At 42.5% G+C, this 22,617-nt stretch overlaps 1 protein-coding gene across 2 annotated transcripts in view; it reads right to left on the reverse strand.

Moving 5' to 3' along the window:
* Nucleotides 1–932: 932 nt before the first annotated feature.
* LOC127004488 (colorectal mutant cancer protein-like) overlaps nucleotides 933–22,617 on the reverse strand; it is a 92,598-nt gene continuing 70,913 nt past the window's right edge. Inside the window, exons 5-15 of one of the 2 annotated variants that reach the window (XM_050872260.1) lie at nucleotides 11,526–11,639; nucleotides 11,008–11,224; nucleotides 10,368–10,474; nucleotides 9,998–10,243; nucleotides 9,518–9,772; nucleotides 8,808–9,391; nucleotides 7,450–7,714; nucleotides 6,463–6,597; nucleotides 6,111–6,298; nucleotides 5,313–5,415; nucleotides 933–4,951 (exon numbers count right to left, since the gene is read on the reverse strand). In XM_050872260.1, the coding sequence (XP_050728217.1) occupies nucleotides 4,856–4,951; nucleotides 5,313–5,415; nucleotides 6,111–6,298; nucleotides 6,463–6,597; nucleotides 7,450–7,714; nucleotides 8,808–9,391; nucleotides 9,518–9,772; nucleotides 9,998–10,243; nucleotides 10,368–10,474; nucleotides 11,008–11,224; nucleotides 11,526–11,639 (2,310 nt within the window). In that variant the 3' untranslated portion in view covers nucleotides 933–4,855. Of the gene's footprint in view, nucleotides 4,952–5,312; nucleotides 5,416–6,110; nucleotides 6,299–6,462; nucleotides 6,598–7,449; nucleotides 7,715–8,744; nucleotides 9,392–9,517; nucleotides 9,773–9,997; nucleotides 10,244–10,367; nucleotides 10,475–11,007; nucleotides 11,225–11,525; nucleotides 11,640–22,617 lie in introns of both variants that reach the window. The other variant, XM_050872259.1, reaches the window with a different exon arrangement.

A 22,617-nucleotide genomic window follows, 5' to 3' on the forward strand; every position in this document is an offset into this window, starting at 1 on the left:
GTTTCTCTAAGTCATTTCCACTGCATCTGAAGTAAAATAAATACCAAAGAAAAATGTCATATCTTTAGAAGGGACCCAGGTAGTCATTCTGCTCCTTGTATTATTGACTTTTGCACTATTTCTTCTTTGTTTCAAACTAATTTAATCTTTTCATCCAGAACATTAATTCATTTTTAATTCGCCGTTGTCAATAGCTTTTCTGTTAGTGGCTGACATAAATGGCATTAGTGTAAAATGACCATACACTGGCGGGTAAATTATTCAGTAGTTTGTTTGATAATGACATGTCGAAGAAAGTCTCTTATAAGCACATGAGGACAATGATGAATGAGCTGCATTATGGGTGTCTATTTTTTTTTTTTTTTTTTTTGTATGGGAGATTTATTTATTTATTGATTGATTTTTTGGATTTCTCGGGGAATGAAAATATGTTTTGATATACTTGATTGGATGAATACCTATATATGACACATTTACTACTATATGTTTGCTTCAGCCATGCAAAATATGTAATCTCTTGGGAGTTCTTCAAGAAATCAAGGGGAAATCAATCCACGGGTACGTGTTTTTGTCCTACCCTGCATATCCATTTGCTATTGCCTTCATGATTTTTTTTTCAGCAGAGGAGACAGTGCAAGGGTGTAAAAAAAAAAAAAAGAAAGAAAACAATAATGAAAAAAAAGCCCGCTACGTACAGGACAAAGACTTTTCTCCAGCTCCAATGAATGCTCTAAATTCAACTCTCCACCGCTGCTTTCATGACTCTTACTGCAAATTAATCTCTCCACCTGATTCTCTGGCTCTTACAATTGCTTTGGTTGTCCCATTGTTATCAGTTCTACACATGATATGACCCACCCAAGCCCATTTCTTATTCTTAATCGTCATTGGCATACAGTAGCTTAGCACAGAGATGTTGAACGATTAACACCTTTTCCACAATACCCTTTTATTATTTTTTTTATTTTATACAATATTTAATACAAATTTAGTCTATTTTCCCATACATAGTAATTCCATAGACTGTAATTCATGTACAAACTAAGTCGAAATTGCATACAGAAAGATGCCTTCTGTATCACCTGAATGTTAACCGGCCAGACCTCTGCGGGCCAGACAAGACACCTACTGGCTGACAACTGGCCCTCAACACCACGAGGCATCACTGACCTCATATTAATTCTCTTTCAGGCCAACTGAGTACATAAGTTACTCAGGACATCCATCCCCCACCTTTTTGCTGAATCCACCTTTGTCAGCTTTCTATTTTTGTTCAATAGCCCAATATTTCCTTCAGTACACCACTTGATGCAAAATTAGACTTCAGTTTATTGCCATCTTCCTATTTCCTTTGAAAAACCGGTGAACATACAACATAGAATTTGGTGCATATGGATGTACACACAGTTGTAATCACTAGCCTGTGCCCCTATCATCACTATCCTCACCAATAACATCATGAACCTGTCTACCACACAGAAGGGCAGGCAGGTAACCATAGGCAGCTAAATACATAAAAATCCTGGTGGTATTCTAAAAATACCAACCCTAACTGAAAAAGCTGATCAGCAAATAGCTGCTCAGAAAATTTATCTTTTTTTTCCCCTAGGAGGCTTGCATCTCACCAGTTCATCACCCATGTCCTACACAGACACCCTCAAGGTCTCACCCTAGCTGTTTAGACAATGATTATTCACATTATTTTCCCAGTGGGCTTATATCTCTTCAACACCCGCTTATATCTGTTCAACACCCAGAAGCTATGTACATGTTGGCCACAGCCTGGGTCTTGTTCAATGCTATTCACTGTCTAACAATAACTTATAAGAAGCGTATCACTAATATCAGCCACATACCTTCAGCTCTGCCACAACAGACTGGCATCAGTGGGCAGGTCTGATTTTATTTGCTTGTGAGTAGGCCAGAAAGAAAATAATGACACTTCATGCAACTACTTTGCAAAAAGAGTAGTTGACAATCTTTTGTTTCTACAAATGAATTAGTACAGATCTTAACAATTATCATGACTTTCTGGGTGACAAATTAGTCAACTGTAAGAACCTTAACACATTTCACTACAGGTTTCACAATGGCTTGTTAATGTTGTGGTTACCCCTGGTTGTGGACACATTTAAGGCTGAAGCAGGGCATTATACAAGTTTGACATGAACATTGTTGAACAGGAAGTGCATGTATATATGCATAGTAAGGTATATATATAATAACATACACAGTTATACTGTATCACTTCATGACAAAGAACATTAAGGTTAGGGTCACAGCAGAGAGGCTCCTGTCTGGCTGGTTAGTGTAAGTGTTGCAAGTTCTGTTTTTCCACAGGTGATATCACAGATGCAGTGAGGTTTACCAGCGATTTATCAGTTCCCATCCCAAATGAAACCTCTGATTACCTCTGCTATACCTCAACCCAAACTACCACTAAGTGGAAGCAGGTGCAGCAGTTAGAGTAACAGTTCCTGCAGCGGTAATTGTTAGAAGTAGCTATGGTATTATCCTTTGTCACATTAAAAAAAAAATACATATGATCATAAGATAACCTTTGTGTGGAAGATTGCTTAGTGTATATACCCACACCAGCAAGTACTTGTCACTGCATTAGCAGCCATCATCAATGCAGTTGTTGCAGTGAGGATGCCCAGAGGCAGGCTGACCCTAACATCACCAAGGTTGCAGTGGCCTTTGATAAGTTGCTGAAGCAGTACAATGTGTGTATTTCTATAAAGCAGATGACTGGCTCTGAATAGATTGTAAAATCTTAAATATATACACTATTTCAGTTTTTAACAATGTAAATAGCAATATGCGACAAGTTTTTCATTACTGAAGTAATAAATGGAAAAGTATAAAATAAGATCACTGATTTTTGGAGAATGACTAAAAGTCAAGGATGATGATGCAATATGAAGATAGCAGTTGCTACAAATATAATATTTAATATGCAGCATGTCTCCTCAACAGGCAAACTTTTATGTTTGGAAATTAAGTTATTTTTATTAGAAAGTTCTCAGTATTTTACATAGCTAAGCATTTACCACATACTGCTCACATACTTCAAGTAAATAAACAACACATATATTTACACAGTCTCATTGTTACCACAGATGAAAATATATTGCTATAAATCTCAGTATGTGGTTCTTTACAAGTCAATTCCTTACTCCATATCTGAATATGTAAATTACATATTGCATGATTTCTTTGTGAAGTTGACTATTATTTCAACCATGATGAGTTTACGACATTCTGGGCTCTTGGGAAGAAACTGGAAGTCTGCATATTTTTTTGTAATAGAAACAAATATAGAACACTACTTTATACATTTATGTGTTTGTATTTCATTAACTTTTTTAAATTATACACTTTGACCATAATTTGTCTTAATACTATTTCAACACATCTGAACAAAGGCATTTTGATTTGCAAAAATTTATGTTGCATACTATATGTACATGTCAAGGAACCTAAACAGCCACTGTTGCTTAAACTCAAACTGAATATTGCAATGAAACCAGAACAATGCATTCTGAAGGAAACTGTAATTCAACAAAAATTACCAAAATCAACCTTCATCCTTTTCTTCCTAAACTGTCACATAATAATTATTTTGCACAATGAACTAAGACAGGATGAAGACTCGACAACAAAATGTGACTCTAAATTCACTGGAAATCTAAGAGTAAAGAAATATACAAATGAATACCCTTGATAAAAAATGTCACCATGCATATTTAGGACAAAAAATAAAATGCATGAGACCCTAAATGTTAAGAACACCCAGGACGATAATCTTTAGGCTATGTAACTATAGGTACAAAATCAGATCTGGTAGCTACTATGGCCTGCAAAACCTTTGTACTTTATACATATATATATACTTCAGTGCTTTTGGACTAGTTTGGCACTCATGAACAATTCATGAAAACTGTCAAGTCTGCATGAAGATTCACACTTTTGGAAACTTATCATATTCCTTAAAACTTTTAACTAGCTATTTGCTTATATGAACATCTCTTGCATTGCAACAATTTTCAGTATTATATTATGATATTCACAGGATACTTTGCTCTTTAAACACAATATTGTCTATGCTTCTCAGGCACCAGCCACCAACACACTCATGTACCAAACTCATTTCCATCTAAACTAAACAGTATTGCATAATAGTGATAATGCATTAAATGCATTATTTTACTGAAATAAGACCCAAAATCTTCTCACCTATTACTTCTGCATACATTTTTTAACCACTTCTAGTCATTCTCTAAGCATTGTGTAGATACATTGTCCATTCTTTCAGCAACACAGTCATTTATATAATAGTTCAATAATATACTTCAAGATTTTCCCTGATGTACTTTTCCTGAGGAACATGCTGTATCATCTCAGATGTCGTCACACAGTGGGTGGGCGAGGCTTTCCCATACCCATTTACCATCATCAATTCATCATGGTTGATTATATGACCAAATATGAATGTCAGTCCTTCTCATTACATTGGAATTTGTGTATGCAATCTGTCGACAAATATTTTGGTTTAATATAGTATTCACAATGAAATACCCAAAAGTGTTAAATTGTGTTTCCTGACACTGTGTTGAAGCATGTGGCACAGAATAATGTGTGTGTAGATCCTGGTTTTTACATCACTTTACATGTTTCATTTCATACAGATGTACTTCAGTTTGTACACAATATGGCTGGTCAACATTATGACCAAATATTAATGATTTATGATATAAAGCTGCAGAGTGACCTACTGGATGGATAATATTAATATAAGATAGTATGAGAGTAAAAGGCCTTAAATAAATGCATAATTATCACTTCAGTGTCCTTAAAGGGATGTCTCGCTAGCGGTGGAGATCATCTGTGTTTGCCTCGGGCAGGTGTCTCCCTCGTACACGGCAATCTTCTGCTTCAAGACACGAACCTGTAACACAAGAATATTTCATGTAAACTGTAAAATCTGAGTAGAAAGAATTGCTAAAATTATTATATTAATGATCAACAGCAGATGAAACTATTTCAGCTTAAGCTGATAATTTTCTAACAATATTACTAACAGCACTTCAGAATAGATTCTAGGGCTGTCAAATTCTGCACAAAGAAACCTAATTACATGTGCCACCCTGTGGACAACATTTCTGAAGCCTATAGAGTATTAGGAGGAAATTCTTATGTAGCTTACCAATATTCATATAATTAATAGAGATATATTGAAAGTATGTGTTCCTTACCCAGTGGTTGGCTCATACCTTTCATCTACTGTTTCTTATAGTAAGTTACCCTACCTGGTGAGCATGTCTGTCCACCATGCCCATCATCTGCTGCTCCATCCTCTTCACCTTGAGGGCATACTTCTTCTTCAGTCGGTCCACAGCAGTGAGAAGTGCCCTGTACATTGGATACAATACTTTTAATATTTTTACTTTGACTCATAGTATTCTGTAATGGCAAGTCATGTTGATAAGTAGCCTTTTATAACTCAAAGTCCACCCAAATGTATTTCACTGAAATAAATGACAAGTGGAGTAAGTGTGAGATGTTAAAGATGCTGGAAAGGGAAAAAAAAATCATAGAATGCTATGGAATCATATACTAATTTGGGAATGTGTGAAGATGAAAGGGAAAATATCAGTTGTGGAATTAACAGGGTGTGACAAGAGACTGTATATTGTCTAAGCTGTTTTAACTTTTGCATTCTGACAACGTTGGAGAAAGAATGTATAATGTAATGTAATTAGCTTGATGAATTGTTAGTGAATATAATGAATTATATTTGCAAACTATAAAGTTATAACTCAAGAAAGGATCTGCAGAGTAAAGATTTTAATGTTATGTAAGAGAGAGCCTAAAGTCAATGGAGGAAAGTGTATCATGGAAATCTTTAAAGGAAATATGAATTTTAATGAAGTCATGATTTAAGAATCTATAGAGATTAAAAGTCCTTTTGAATGACACATTTCCCAGGAGGAAAGGAGCTCTACTAAATTCAATAATGTAAACTTGGGAAACTGGTTTAGAATTATACTGGGTAAATATTGGTTTAGACTTCCTGACAATATACTTCATGAAAGACAGTATCTCACCCATTAGCTTTCTTAAGGTCATTAATGAACTCCTGTGACTGCATGTGCCTGGCCTCTGAGTTCTTGGTGACCTTCTCCAGCGTGGTGACCAGGTCTTGCACGCGACTCTTGAGCTGCCTCTCCCGCCGCAGGGCCTCCATTATCTCCGGGGAGGAGGAGTCCACACCACTATCACCATCCTCCTTCTCCTGAAGGTTTTAAACAGGATATGAAATAAGGGAATGATACACACACACACACACACACACACACACTCACAGGGTTAACTTCATGACCTATCCAGGAATTCTAACAAAAAAGGTTTGCCACATATATTGCAGAGCTTCATGACCTGTCCATAAATAATAATTACCTGAGTACCACTGGGTCTAAGTTGTGCAAGCTCTGACTTGAGGTGGTCTATGGTGGCACAGTATGCCGCTGCCTGAGCCTCACAGGTGCCCACCCTCAGCTCCAGTCCAGCCTTCTCCCTCTCCATGAGGTAAACCTGTACAACATACATGATTAGAAACATGAATATGCATCTATGATGTTTGTAAATAATAATGGGATATAATACTAAATTACATTACATAATGCTGTGTAGAGTCTCATTACTAGTAAATATCATTGTATAATGTGCATTAAGGTTACATATTCATGGTTTGCGTAGAAGTGTAAATGACACCAAAAGTATATGATAATATTTGAGGGGTGTCTCAACTTTTATATACCATTATTCATACATCGTGTACTTTGAGGAAGAATACAAGGAGGGGGCATGACATCACAGAAGTGAAGCCAGCTTGGCTCCGCCCCCTCCCCACCCCGCCCCTCAATCCCACCCAAAACATTGTACGACTGGCTGAATGTGTGACACCCACACACCTCAACATTTTGTCTCCATGCTGGCTTGCTTTGCCTTTGGTTGCACCTATGGAGGCAGGGATGGCAGCATATTTTTCCTCATTAACATACAATGATTTTTGTGGTGAAACATTACATAAGAGGCAAGAAAACTGGGCTAGAAAGAGTGACACAAAAAAATGCGAATGATTGCCTAGTTGTAGTTTCAAGGGAATCATCTGTAATTCCTTTTCCATGTCTTTTATACACAAACAGATCAAATTGCTGGAATGTAGAGGTCTTTGGGTGCTATCAGAAATACTATGAGCACAGAGTTATTTTCCAAAACATGTGAAATAAGTGCAATTGGTAGGACCAAGTCGCCTTCAACCACATTCTCTCTCTCTCTCTCTCTCTCTCTCTCTCTCTTACAGGAGTTATCTTCTATTATTTAATCCACTCTTGTAAGTCTCTTTTTCCATCTCTGGTAACTACAAAAAAAATCATACAGCACCTGTGCTCTCAGCTCAGCGCGGTCTTCCCTCATTGCAGTGAGCTCTTGCATCAACACTGCATTCTCAAGGTCAAGCTTGTGAGCATCTTGAAGACTGAGTGGATAATGCTTGGTAAGAGGATCAATGTGGAGGGATTCCAGGGGAAGGAGGGAAGCTGACACGTGGCCTCGCTCCTCCTTGAGTCTGTTGATGGTGTCCCGCAGCCGCTGCTCCTCGCCTCGGCTCACGTCAGAGTCCACGCCGCTGGACGTGGAGGACGTGGTGCTGGGGAGAGTTTATTTGTAAGGACCAAAAATAACTGGTGATACTGCAATGCAAGGATTTTATTTTGACTGAAGAGAATAAATTGTAAGACAGCTTAATTTGCCCATTACTTCAACCCTTAAAGCTGGATAAGATTAAATTAATAAACTTCACTTTTATTTATATATAGTAGAAGGAAAGTATGAGTACCTACATCTTTCCTTAAAAGGTGTATCCTATGGTGTTTTTTTCTCATTTTAAACTCGAACTGGTGATTAGTAACATGCATCCACAGCCATATACTAAGCATTATAAAAGTCTAATATGACTTAAAATACATATGCCATTATCATTTCCTCCTATGCAAGCAAAATGTGAGGTGTATGATCAGCAAGTCTTATATAAGTCAAGCATAGCAAACATCTGGACATCGTAATCGTATCCTTTCTATGTAAATGGAAGGAAGTCAAAGGATGATTGAAAAAGTATTAGAATACTACCTAAGTTTCAATCAAAAAGCTAAATCATATTTAAACTAAAAGCACTTCAATAATAAACTCAAACATGCCGTTTTTTCTGTTTTATATATTATTATAAGGAATTTAAAGATCTCCTTGTGCCTTACAGTTATATTGCAGTTAAGTATAAGTATTTTTCAGCCGATATATCAAGGAATGTGACAGTTTACCTTGACAATAAGTTTCATGTCATGTCAAAGAAAATTATTGAAGAATAGTGTCACTTCCTATATAAGATCAACTGATAAACTAAAAATAACAAAGATATTAATGGGACAGACGGTTCAAGCAAATGGAAGAGGATTTAATGGTTAAAACACTGCCATTTACAGACGTTCAATACACAGCAACTTAGGTAATTGTGTTACCATAGAACGAGATGAAATGCTGAAAATCACCTCAGAGAAACATATCCTGTAAAACTAGATTGTATTGCTGTGAAAGTTAATATCAACAATATAAACAAAGTAAGTAGAGTATAAATTAATTTGTGTTCCTAAACCCTACACTAAGAAGGCCGAGCTATTTCTCACCTTGTGTTATTGCTTGTGCCAGTCTCATTCCAATTCTCAGTGTCCGTTGGTTGGGCCCCATACCTTTCTAAGCGGGACAGCAGGTGTCGAGCAACATTTTCTGTTGACCTCCGCTGCTCCTGGGCCCTCTTCACAAGGGATACGAGGTCCTCCTGCTCGCTGATGCTCCAGCCGGTGTTCGCTCCGCCGCTGCCCACGCCCTTCACGCCTACGCCCGCAGCCTTGCAACTGGCTAACAGCAGGCCAATCTCACTCTCAAGAAGGGCCACATACACCTCGTAAGATTCTATCGTCTGGTCTAAGTTTGTCACTGCAAGCTGCAGCGCTACTGAGTTTGATTCAAACTTTCCCATCAAGATACTCAAATGATCACAGTGTGATTTCGATTCGTTGAGGGTTACTGCTAAGACATCATTTTGAGCCTTTAAATGGTCTATTCTTGCATGAAGTCTCTCTATTTCCACTTCAAATTCTTTTAGTCTCTCGTGAGGAGCCAGGGCCCCGCCGGCAGTAGCCAGAGCGTGGTACAGTTCCTGGGCGTCGCTCTCCTCCTGCACCCCCGCCACCAGCTGCTCGGCCACGGCGGTGGTCCACACCCCAACGCTGCTGAGCTCCGACCCGGTGATCCTCTGGTCACCACTCTCAGCCTGGAGACAAAATACATTTGCGTCACTCTAAAATGTACCTTTCAAACACATGCAGATATAAAGTTCGGGTTTCAATACCTATCACGTCAATAAAACCAGCAAGAAGCCTACATAATTCCCACTTACTCTTTTTAACCTGACACGTTCAGCCAGCCTGCATATTATGGGCGTCTCGTCCTGGGTGGGAGTGTGGCTCTCCGGAGGCTGTGGAGATGGGGAGGGAGACGCCGTGCCAGGCCCAGAGCCACTCAGACCCGAGCCGCCGGACACGTTGGTGAAGGCCTGCAGAGGGGCGCCTCGCAGTCCCCGCACCGTCACTGCATCAGCGACCTGCATTGCTTGAGGGGGCAGCGCCGGCTGCATCCTCTGGTACTCTCGCAGCTGAAAAAAATGTCGTTCTTGCAGTCATTACATATCAATTTTGACAACGAATAAAAAAAAAAGGTGTGTGGGATATCCGGGTGGACTAATGAATAAGGTTCTTTACAAGAATATCTAATCAAAATGCAATATTCAAACTTTCGTAGTAAAAGTCAAGTATATTAAAAAAATGAAGCTTCGTCCAAAGTTCAGCAAAGCGAACATTCGTGTTTACTCTTCCCGTACCTTTTTGCAGAGAGCATCTCTCTCCTGCGTGACAGCTCCCAGAGTGTTGCGGTGCGTGGAGGCTGCGTGCTGGGCCAGGGCCAGGGCGTGCTGCAGGCTGTTGTTTTCCTCCCTCAGAGCTTTGACTTCCTCCTCCAGGGCACTGAGGGAACGGCTGTGGTCATCTCCGGACCCTCTGCAGCTGCTGGTGTCTCCACTGCCTCGAGGACACTCGCTAACATCCAGATCCGCGATGCCCTCTCCTGCCTGAGGATAGGATGTTCATGAACTTCTAAATTACACATGTATCAATTAACGTTGTAATTTACTATCAAATGTTGCTTATGAACAAAAGTATATTACAAAATGATGTGAATCCTGAGACACTCACCTCCACAGCCCTGTCGTCAATGTCGCAGGACGTGGACGCGTCGGTGGCCGTGTGGTCTCGCGGCTCCTCCATCTGTTCCTCCGACTCCACAGCCTCGCTCGTCGAATCTTGAAACCACAACACACCTTTATGAATACACTACGCAAAAACTTGAAGCAATGCTCGTTTTGTAAGCAACTTGAAAAATAATAGATAATCATGACTTGTTTGATTTTTTTTTCAAGTGCCAAAACAAACAAGCACAAAATACTTCTTCGATCACAGTATTAACAAGGCATGGTTCACCTTGGCTCAAATTGGCTACTAGAATGTTTAATTTAAACCAAGAAAGCCTGGGTTATATTTTGAAAGTCTGCTTAACAAATCTATTTTTCCCGCCATGCGCACACACTCAACAGGCGTGATGAAAGGAAAAAAATAATGCGTTAGTCTGTTATCCGTGTAAGATGTTCAGCAGGGGTTCAGCTTCGTTCCACTTCCCAGCTTCCCACCATAAATCAAATATACAGAGATGGAAAAGCGCACATTAAACTTCATACAAATACCAGAAAAGTTCCAGTAAAAAAAAAAAAAAAATCGACAGGGCAATGCTAAATCACCACACACACACACACACACACACACACACACACACACACACCGGTAGCATCGTGCTGGTCGTGGGACAGCTCTGACTGGGAATACTCTTCTGCCACGACCTCGGCCTCTTCCTCGGCGATGACGTTGATGCGTTGCTGGTCGATCTTCCGTGAGAGTTCAGCGATGACGGAGTGCAGCTCGGTGAGGCGCTCCTCGTAGTGCTGCGCCTGGGAGTCCAGACGATCTTCGCTCTCTCGCTCCACCCTCACCTTCTCCAGCTGCGAGGTAAAAATGGAGTGTAAACTAAAGTATCGGGAAAACAATAACAAGGAATAAGGGATTGCCGTATGCTAACAAACCTTTGCAGGAGAGCAACACAGCAGAGGAAAATTATGACAGAGGAATAACGAACTTTGAGGAAAAAAATTACGACAAACTTGAAACAATATTGAGTTTTTTGCTTATTATACATACATCCCAAACTAGAAGCACAGCACTTGGCCATTCACCTCCTCATGCTGTAAGGTAACATTGAGGAGACCCAAACACATTCATTAAAAGAGCCTGGTAAGTCCTCACCTGAGTCACGGTGAGGGTGTTCTTCAGCAAGTCTCGTTCCTGGGTCAGCACCTTCAGCCTCGTCGACAGCTCCAGGATCTCCCCCTTCAGCGACCCCAGCGCCGCCAGGTGTAGCTGTGGAAGAGCCACAAAAATATCAAGTTAGTACTCGTATCACACTAAAAGGCTTGATTTTAAGTTGCTACCTGCTTTTCTCTCTCTCTCTCTCTCTCTCTCTCTCTCTCTCTCTCTCTCTCTCTCTCTCTCTCTCTCTCTCTCTGGCATATTTTTTTCTCACATTCATTCTCTTCACTGTCTTAAATCTAATCAAAAAACAATAATTAGACGCATATACCACTTACCCTGCCTGCATCACTTCTCTGAGAAGAGTAAGACGATCTTAAGAAAGACCAATCACACTCCACCGTCAGGGTCACACAAGAGCCCCTCACTCGTCGACACGGGCGTCTGCGGGGTTTCCTCTCGCCCATCACACAGTATTCCCTTCGTCACCCCGCGAACCAAACACTCCTGAACAGCGACTCGAAAGAAAAAAACTAATCTGGCCCCGTGGTGAATTATGCAAAGCGGGAGTGTGAGGCGCGAGATGAGACTGGAAGAGGCGGCGTTCAGGGTAGAAAATGGAAGCAGCGAACGCTTTAAAATTCCCTACCAAGAACACTCCGGTCTTTGTGGCGGTGTTTATAATGCATGCGTGAAGGGCTCCAGGGGGAGGCGGCGCCGCGCTCCGCCTCCGCGACACCCTCGGTGGAAGATTAATTAAAACGCACGGCTTCCAGTCCTCACCAACTCATTTTCCTCCTCAGCTGCCGCCCACGGATAAAAGACTCCTCGGTACGGCAGGAGATCAGCGTCTGATAATATTCCATTATTTTTTCACTTCGGAATTTAATGTTCCATTAACTACTTGTGCTAAGTTTTCTTTTTCTTTATTTAATCTGATTTACAATGAATAAAAATTTTCCATCATTTTCCCCTTTCGGAGTTCAATGTTCGAATACTTAAATTCGCCGTCTCTTTTTTTTTACTATTTTAACTTCATGATATTCCTGGACGTTTCCCCTTTTCATCAAAAAAAGCTACTAATTTAGAAATGCGTCTGGATTTAAAATCTGTTGATAGTGAAGGTAAATTATTTCAAATGCGAGAGAACCCCGCACCCCTCCCCCCACCCCCCCCTAAATATCACTAATGTTGCGATCGGCAGTGAAAAACGGAGTCTAGAGTGAGCAGAGTGTATCCTCGGGAGTGCGGACACGCAGCGTAATCCATGGAAATGAGAGACATGTGAAAGGTATTACAATTACTGCTGTGCGGTGTGTGTGTGTGTGTGTGTGTGTGTGTGTGTGTGTGTGTGTGTGTGTCGGAATAAAAATAGTACAAGCAAGACTGGAACCTGATCAAACAAAATCCACATGTCAGTTTATTTTTTATACTTATTCAATAAAGGGAGACGAGATAGAGCAAATATATATATATATATATATATATATATATATATATATATATATATATATATATATATATATATATAGAGAGAGAGAGAGAGAGAGATTGGAAAACTGCTTAGTAAGCTCACAGAGCAAGAGATAACCGGCCCCTATTTACGGTGTCTCGTAAACACCGACAAGGCCGTCGACACTCCTAAAGCAAAACTGGTCTGCAAACACTGGGAAAAACGAGGACATTCCCATGAGTCTGCATTACTCCAGCCCTTAAGAATAAGTATCCTCTAACAACCAAATATATTTACAGCTACAATCTGGTGGAATGCTTGAATAAAGATCCTAAAGATCACTCTAGTCTCAAGTAATACTGGAGACCAGTCACCCATGTGAGGTTGCTTAGATCTTCATTCAAACGAAAACACATGACCGTCACGGAGACAGAAAACGTACATGAAGATCATTGACTATTGTATCCCAGCCTCGTTACTCACCTGATGTAAAGCATCTCGTCCCTGTAGACCCCACGCCCTTTAAAGGCACCCTGGCGGCACGCTGGCCTGTTTACGGGGCTTTAAAACTCTGACTCACTTACCCTAATAAGGATTGATAGCACTTATATTTCACTATAAAAATTCTTTACATGCATCAATAACAATTTTCTGCCTCTAAGGCCACGACTCACCTCCTTCTGCGTACAGTTGTGGGCGGGGTCGAGGGCGTGGGCGTAATACTGCTGGGTGGAGGCGGCGCCCTGACCGGCCCCGGAGGGCTCGCGATGCACCGCCCCTGAAGACATGTTCCTCACCCCCAGGGTTACTGCCTTGTATGAGCCGCTGGGGCTAAGCTGACGCTCGGGTCGTCCCGCGGCCTCGTGGGCCTAGCGGGGGCACGCCAGTACAGTTCATGCTAGGCCAAACGTCAGGCACGGCAGGCACCTCTCCTCCAGCAACTCATCTTCGTACTGTTAGCACCGGTAGCACCTCGGGGCTCTCCGTCGCTCTCACATTGCTTTCTCACTACTCACAGCGGCCCAGGGAGGCGCCGGCCTGGCAAAGTCGTTAACATCTCCACTTCGTCACAGTAATTGCACCTCGCCCCGTCCCAGTGGTGGTGGTGGTGGCGACAGAGCGGGGATGCTCGCGTCGGGGTCGTAAAGTTCGTCAACACACAAAACAACCCCGTGCAAGCATCACCTCTGAATCCAAAGGGAAAACAACTGCTTTTCAACTTCACGACTTCATGTTTACAAAAACGGACTTTCTGTTCACTACAAGATGATTACATTGTTACCAATGACAGCAAACACCAAAACAGAAAAGAAGGACCATCACAAGATGATGCATGTTTTCAATTACCATAATCAACAATACGAATTCAGGTCCGCCCAAAGAAGGAACGACTTCAACGTTCACCAACCCCATCATCACCGAGTGGCTCCACATTACTTGAATACCCTGCTCATCAACAGAAGCATCCACTAACGACACGACGCATCCTGTTGGACAAGCATCACCCGTCACTGCGGGACAGGCGGCGCCACCAACGCCACATAGGGTTAGCACAGCCTTGCGGGGCAGACAAGCACTCACGTAAACACACACACACACACACACACACACACACACACACACACACACACATATCTAGAGGGCACACAAACACTCAAGCAAACACACACACACACACACACACACACACTCCCAGGAGAGGGGCGGGGCGCAACAAGACGCCGCCACCCTTGCTGGTGGTGTCGGAGGATCAAGAGACTTTTTGTTTACCCGAGATCAGGGCGTGATTATTTTGATGTCCCAAGTGCTTACACGAGACACCGAAGGGCTGGAAAAAACACCGGCAGGGAGTGGCGGGCGAGAAAAGAGTCAAGCGCCGGAGAGGAGCACAAACACGCGCCCTCGCCGTACACACACACACACACACACACACACACACACACACACACGAACAGCTTTAACCGTCTTTAAATATGCATAGGAAAACATAAGGAGGGGCGAGTGAAGGCAAAATGGTAATATGTAGGATAAACACTGCCAAATGTTTTCCCCTAGCATACACACAGGTACACACACACACACACACACACACACACACACACACACACACACACACACACACACATACACACACGCACACACATATTAATTCTATGATCCTCATCTGAAAGTTTCGTTTGCTTACGGCTTTAGTGACTAATTCGCATTTGCTACCTGATCACACGGCCGGCTTTCCTCCTCCTCCTCCTCATCTCTCTCTCTCTCTCTCTCTCTCTCTCTCTCTCTCTCTCTCTCTCTCTCTCTCTCTCTCTCTCTCTCTCTCTCTCTCTCTCTCTCTCTCTCTCTCTCTCTCTCTCTCTCGACTCGTAGGAAGTGAAGCACAAATAGCTTTAAGTAAACGCCTCCTGTTACCTCCCTCGTCTTCCTGGCATTCCCTTCCTTCCTTTCCTCCCTCCCTCTCCCTTTCCTTCTCCTTGTCTTGCTCAGTAAATACCCCATCCCTCTTTTCCCTTTACCTCCATGTCTCTCGCCCACACATACTTCGATTATATGCCCGTCTGTCTGTGTCCGTGTGTGTCTGCTTTTCTCCGTAACCAATATCTTCAGGTTTTGTATTGATTTTTTTTTGTTTTTTTTTGGGGGGGAAGTGTTCAGACTGATGAAGTGCTCTTGCTTTCTCCTTCCTCCTCTTCAAGAAATCAAGAGATCCCTCTGTTCTTTCATCTTAATATTCCATCGCCTCTTTTTCCTAAGTATCACGCCCAATGCCTCTTCTTCCTCCTCCTCTTCTTAATTTTCTCTGCTTCTCTCCTCTACTCTTTTGATCCCTCTCCACTTCCCTCTTCTGCTTCTCCTTCCATGAATTATTCTCTCTCGCTTTCTCCTACTTCTCTTCTTCGCCTCTTTCTCCTCCTCGTTCTTGTTCTTCCTATCTCCACTTCGTATCTCCTTGTATATTTCTTCACCCACATTTTTGACCCAGAGATTTATTTTCGGAATGCTTTGTTTATGCATTCGTCCTTCTCTTTCTTCTCCTTTCTCTCTCCTCTCCTTTCCCCTCCTCTCTTTCCTTCTTTTTATTTTCACGTTCGTCTTACAAATGGGTAAAGGAATCAGAACAAAAACAAAAGGAGTCTACAAGAGGCAGGTGGCCCGACACATACCAGCTCCACCTCTATAGTTTATGTTATTGAATGGTTTCCTTTCATTGAATTATGCATATTCTCATCTCATATTCTCTCTCTCTCTCTCTCTCTCTCTCTCTCTCTCTCTCTCTCTCTCTCTCTCTCTCTCTCTCTCTCTCTCTCTCTCTCTCTCTCTCTCTCTCTCTCTCTCTCTCTCTCTCTCTCTCCCCTTCTGTTTCTGCCTCTTCCTCCCTCCTTTCTTTCTTCCATTCTTCCCTTTGCCTTCCTTTATACGCCACGTTTTTCCTATTTATCTGTATCTTCCTTTCTTTCGCATCTTCATTTCCTCTCTCTCTCTCTCTCTCTCTCTCTCTCTCTCTCTCTCTCTCTCTCTCTCTCTCTCTCTCTCTCGTTGGTGTGGTATTTATTTTCCCAGTCTCGGCGCGGCCTTAGCAGCTACCTCCGGGACTCTGGGATCAGGTGGTCATGAACAGAAATAACCAATGGCTGTTTATGCGTTCCTTTTTCCCCTCCCTTTCTTCCTCTCTCCCTCTCCCTTCTTCCCTTCTCTCTCCCTTTATTATCTGATTCTTCTCCCCTTCCTTTCTTCCTCTCTCCCTCTTCCTTCTACTCTTCATCCTTCCTTTCTCTCTCCCTTTCTTTCCTGATTCTTCTCCCCTCCCTTTCTTCCTCTCTCCCTCTCCATTCTTCCCTTCCTCCTTCCTTCATGATTTTTCTCCCCTCTCTCCCTCTCTTCTTTTTCCTTCCTCCCTCCCGGTTATCTATTTCGTTTTTCCTCTTTCTTCCTCTGTTCTTTTGTTCTTTTCCTTCCCTTTCTCCCTCTTTCTCCTCTCTTGCCTCCTTCTTGTCTCAGTCTTCTATCCTCTCCCTTTCTCTGTCTCTCCTTCCTTTCTTCTTAGCTTTCTCTCGTTTCTCTTCTCTCCATCCGTTCTGTTTCCTTTTCCTCGTGTTTTCCTCCTCCACTTTTTTTACTTTTCACTCCACTTTTTTTTTCCGCCCCTTGTTCCCTCGCTCCCCCTTTCTCAGCTTTCTCCCTTTTCTATCTTCTCCATCCCCTCTATTTTCTTTTCTTCGTGTTTTCCTCCTCCGCTTTCCACTTTTCACTCCACTTTCTTTCATCTGCCACTTGCTCACTCCCTCCCCCTTTCTCAGCTTTCTCCCTTTTCTATCTTCTCCATCCCCTCTATTTTCTTTTCCTCGTGTTTTCTTCCTCCGCTTTCCACTTTTCACTCCACTTTTTCCTCCGCCCCTTGTTTTCTCCCTTCCCCTCCACAGCTGTTATGTTTTGGCTTCGTGCTGTTTTCCGTCCTGTGCTCAATTCTACATGTTTTTTTTTTTCTTTGTTTTTACCGTTTTACATTTTTTAAGGCATTAATTAAGTCTTTGTTACCGTTATATTTAACCTCCTTGTTTTCTTCACAGTTATGTACGTTTAACTGTTGCATATGTCTGTCTGCCTGTCTGTTTGTGTCTGTCTGTCTCTGTCTGTGAATTTGTCTATAAGTCTGTCCGTCTGGTGTTATTTTTTGTGTATTTTTCTCTCTGTCTATTTGTCTACCTGTCTGTTGGTCTGTTTTTAGTATTTTTTATGTCTGTCTGTCTGTCTACCTGCCTCTGTCTATCTGTCTGTCTGTCTGTCTATCTGTATATATGTTCATGGCTTCTTGTATCTTCTGTTCTGTCTGTCTGTCTGTCTTTACCTTAAATGCACACATGCCTAAGTCTCTATGCACACACACACACACACACACACACACACACACACAACCCCCCCCCCCACCCCCACCCCCACACACACTTCAGTAAACCTTACCGCGCCATAGCTCCCGTTCCCTCGTCTTAACAATCCAATTAGAGCGAGGCGAGGCAGGCAAGGCAAGGCACCTCAAGCCGCTCAAAGTGAATAACGCGAGCAGGTCGGTCTCTGATGTGAAGGTCGATGAATATGTAATGAGGCCAAGATGAGGGAGGGAGGGAGGGAGAGAGGGAGGGAGAGAGAGAGGGAGAGGGAGGGAAGGGAGAAAGTTGGATGGGTGGTTGCTAAGTTACGTTGCTATGCTGTTGCGCTTGTTGGGGGGAAGGGGGAAGGCGGGAGGGGTTACCATGATGAGAGAGAGAGAGAGAGAGAGAGAGAGAGAGAGAGAGAGAGAGAGAGAGAGATCTATTACTATATTTATGTCCCGTTCAGTTCATGTATCCGCGCGAGCCTTTTGCCATATAATTATGCATCCATCAGTCAATTAGTCGGTCAATTAATCAAACTATTTCAGTATTAATATGAATGAATAAATTAATAAATCTGCCCTCCATTCTGCCTGCCTTCCCACCTACCAACCTACCGATTAGAATACATACATTTTAAAATACATTAATATATTTTTACATCCTTACATGCTTATTTATGTTTGCCTGCTTGCTTTTGTCTGTCTGTCTGTCTGTCTATCTATCAATCAATCTATCTATTTATCTACTCATCTTTCTATTTACCTTTCTTTCTATCTAACTATCTATCAACTATCTCTCTCTCTATCTATCTATATGTTTACCTACATATTTACCTACCTACCTATTCGCTTATCAACCTCCTTCCTACTTCCTACCAATTATCTACCCATCTACCTACCTGCTTATTGTATTACCAATCTTCCACATATACATACCACACCTGGCCCCAAACACCTGCTTAGTCCCTTCAGCAAGCAGGCCACAAGCAGTTCCTTTCCCTCCTCTTCCTTCCCCTTCCTCTACCCTCGTTCTTTCCCCTTCATATCAGCTGGTTTATTTACTCCACGTTCATTCTCACGCAGCTGCTCTCTCTCTCTCTCTCTCTCTCTCTCTCTCTCTCTCTCTCTCTCTCTCTCTCTCTCTCTCTCTCTCTCTCTCTCTCTCTCTGTTTCTGCATTTCCCTCCCTCCTTTCTTTTTTTCCCTTCTTCCCTTTACCTTCTTTTATACGCCACGTTTTGCCTATTTATCTGTATCTTTCTCTCTCTCTCTCTCTCTCTCTCTCTCTCTCTCTCTCTCTCTCTCTCTCTCTCTCTCTCTCTCTCTCTCTCTCTCTCTCTCTCTCTCTCTCTCTCTCTCTCTCTCTCTCTCTCTCTCTCTCTCTCTCTCTCTCTCTCTCTCATGATTATAAACACGTGTCTGAATTAACATATTCCCTCCACTCTCTCCCCTTCTTTCACACTCCCCTTCTCTCACTCTCCCTCCCTCCCTTCCCCCTACTTCCCTTCCAACGCGCGTTATTCTTTTATTATTCTCTCCGCTTCTTCGAGATTAAGATTAAAATTCAGGAGGCGCGAAAAAACTCATTTGTCCTCGTGAGTCATGAGTTACGGAGTCTCATTCACACGTGCGTAATCTTCCTCGCCTCCTCCTTCACAGTCTTCCTCAGCCACTCAAAGAAAAAAAAAATATATAAAAATAATATCACACACATAGGTTATTAGCCGAACAAATTTCCCCACCCTTCAAATTTTTATTTTATCATTTTTTTCCCTTACTTGCTCGTGTGATTATCCCTAAAAGCTTAATTTCGAAAAGTGGTGGATTTCTAAAACGAGAGAAAAGTGAAAGATGGAGAAAAAACGGAGGGAAGAAAAATTTGCACAACATATTCATGGGAAAAGAAAAAAAATACTCCGAGGAAAGAGATGAAAAATTAGTGAAGAGGGAGGGAGGGAGAGAAAGAGAGAAGAAAGTGAAATAGATTTAAAACTGCAGCAGACTTTTCTATATTAGGTAGGGTCATACATTGTGTATTATACCCTCAGACAATGCTCGTCTTGCGTGGGAGGGAGAGGAGGGAGAGGAGAGGCGGCAGGTCCCTCTCTCTGGAGCTGAGGGTGAGGGAGGAGGGTGAGAGAGGGAGGGAGAGCGAGACAAGAAAACAGTGAGGGAGGTGTGGGTGGAGAGAAAAAGAAGGAAGAGAGAGAGAGAGAGAGAGAGAGAGAGAGAGAGAGAGAGAGAGAGGAAGGAAGGGAAGATACAGATAAACAAACAAAACGTGGCGTGTAAAGCAAAGCAAAGGGAAGGAGGGGAGAGAGAAAGGAGGGAGGGAGAGACAGAAACAGGGAGCCAGGGCAAGTAAACAGGGAGGGAGATGAAGGTGAAGAGGAGGAGGAGGAGGAGGATCAGGAAGGGTGTGATGTATGAGACGTGGAAGTGGAGGACAAAAGGAGGGAGAGAGGGAGGAAGAGAATGAGAGGGAGGGAGAGAACATGATAGAGACGAAGAGGGAGGTGTGAGAGAAGAAAAGACACAGAAACAGGTGCAACGTGGTAAAGGGGAGAAGCAGAGGGAGGGAGAGGATGGAGGGAGAAAAAAATGGAGCCGAGGGAGAGAGACAGGGAGAGACAGAGAAAAGGACGATGGCAGGGAGGGAGAGAGAGACGGGAAGGGAGAAAAACAGAGACAAAGACGAAGGAAGAAAAGAAAGCAAAACAACGAGGAATGGAGGTAGGAGAGAGAGAGAGAGAGAGAGAGAGAGAGAGAGAGAGAGAGAGAGAGAGAGAATATCTACTGAACTCGCTCCCTAATAATAATAATAATAATAATAATAATAATAATAATAAATCGTGTCACACCCTTAACAACTTCTGCTAATTATTTTTCCCTTCCTTCTATTCCCTTCTTCCCCTTCCTCGGCCCCTTCGTTTTCCACTTTACATTTTTTCGTTATTTTCCAAAACTACCTCTTCCACTTCTTTCTCCACTTCCTCTTCATTTTTCCGGCTGTTTCATTTTCATTCTTTTCCTTCATCTACTTACTCTTCCTCTTCTTTTTCCTCTGTCTCTTCTCGCCCTGTTCACCTCTTTCCTTTCCTCTTCCTTTCCCTCTTTCTCAATCTCCTCAACTCTCATTTCCTCTTCCTCTGTCTTAGCTTCTTTGTCTTTCCCTTCCTCCTCCTCCTTTTACTCCTCTTCCTTTTCCTCTTATTTCCTCTTCCTACTTCTTCTCAACTCTCATTTCCTCTTCTTCATCATTTTCTTCCTTAGTCTCAACTTCTTTGTCTTTCCCTTCCATGCGTGCCTAGTACCGCCGGTAAAACGAGGATCAAGCCTCCACCTGTGCCCCTGAAACTACACCTCACCCATCGTGAGTATTAGGGGGGATTCTGGGGCTGCCCTGTGTAGGCCACTCGGCCTCTTCAAGTCTCCCTGTGTTTCTATGTTCTTATGTTCTTATGTAATGAAGTCATTTTCCCTCCACAGATTAGGTTACCAGTAGTGTAAGTTAAGGGTAGTAATTTCCTCTTATTTCTCTCTTTACTGTAAAATTTCCATGTCCCTTTCTTCCTTAAAGGTACATGGTGTTCTCTTCTAACTATTTCCTGCCGGCACATTACCGGAGGGAGAGGTGGGAGGGGAGGAGCCTTCATCTATTCTGTCCTGTTCTACCACACGTAGATTACTAGTAGTAGCGGTAGTAAACAGACACCCTCGCCATAGACCGATAGGCCTTCTGGTGTCTGTTCTTCCTATATATCCTATGTATTCCTCCTCCTCTTCTTCCTCCTCCTCTTCCTTTTCCTCTTATATCCTTTCCCTCGTTCTACTCAACTTTCATTTCCTCTTCCTCATCATCCTCTTCCTCTGTCTCAACTTCTTTGTCTTCCTCCTCCTCCTCCTCTCCTCCATCCCCCCCCCCTCCTCCTCGCTCCTCCTCCTGCGCAGTATCTTATCCCAGCAGTATAACAGAGGCGGGGAGTGGCAGGTCGTATCTCTCGGAAATGACTTCTGAACGACGCGTCACCTTGTCAGCGGGCAGCAGCGGCGAAAATGAGGGGCGGAAGGCAGGCAGGCAGGAAGGAAGGAAGGAAGGAGAGAGTGAGGAAAGGATGGAGGGAAGGTAGTTGGAAGAGAGGAAGAAGGGAAGAGTGGAAGGAAAGAAGAAAGGCGTGAATGTATAACTGAAGGAAGGAAAGAAGGAAGGAAGGAAGAAAGAAAGGAAGGAAGGAAGGAGGAAAGAAAAGAGGAAGGAAGGAAGGAAGGAAGGAAGGAAAGAAAAAAGAACGGAGGAAGGAAATGAAGGAAATTAAGGAATACATGAAGGAAGGAAGACAGAGAGAGAGAGAGAGAGAGAGAGAGAGAGAGAGAGAAAGGGAGGCAGGCATGCAGAAAAGTGGGAAGGAAGGAAAGGAGAAGGATAAAATAAGTGAGGAAGACAGGAAGGATCAAATGAGTAATGACTTAAGGAAGGAAAGGAAAGAAGGAAGGAAGGAAGAAAAAGAGAGAAGGAAGGAAAGAAGGAAAGAAGGAAGTGGGAGAGAAATGAGGCTTGTGAAGTGACGTGAGGCCAAGAGTAATATAAAGTTTGGAAAAGATGGAGAGAAAGTTGCCCCGGAGAGAAGCGAAAAGAAAAGGAACAAGGAATGAGGAAAGGATATATATAAAAAAAGAATAACCGGAAGGGAAACAGGAAGAAGAAATAAATAAAAAGAGGAGGTGCGCGAGGAGAGAAAGATAAGAGATGGGAGATAAGACGAACGT

The sequence above is a fragment of the Eriocheir sinensis genome, chromosome 28, assembly GCF_024679095.1.
Source record: "Eriocheir sinensis breed Jianghai 21 chromosome 28, ASM2467909v1, whole genome shotgun sequence".
NCBI classification, from domain to species: domain Eukaryota; kingdom Metazoa; phylum Arthropoda; class Malacostraca; order Decapoda; family Varunidae; genus Eriocheir; species Eriocheir sinensis.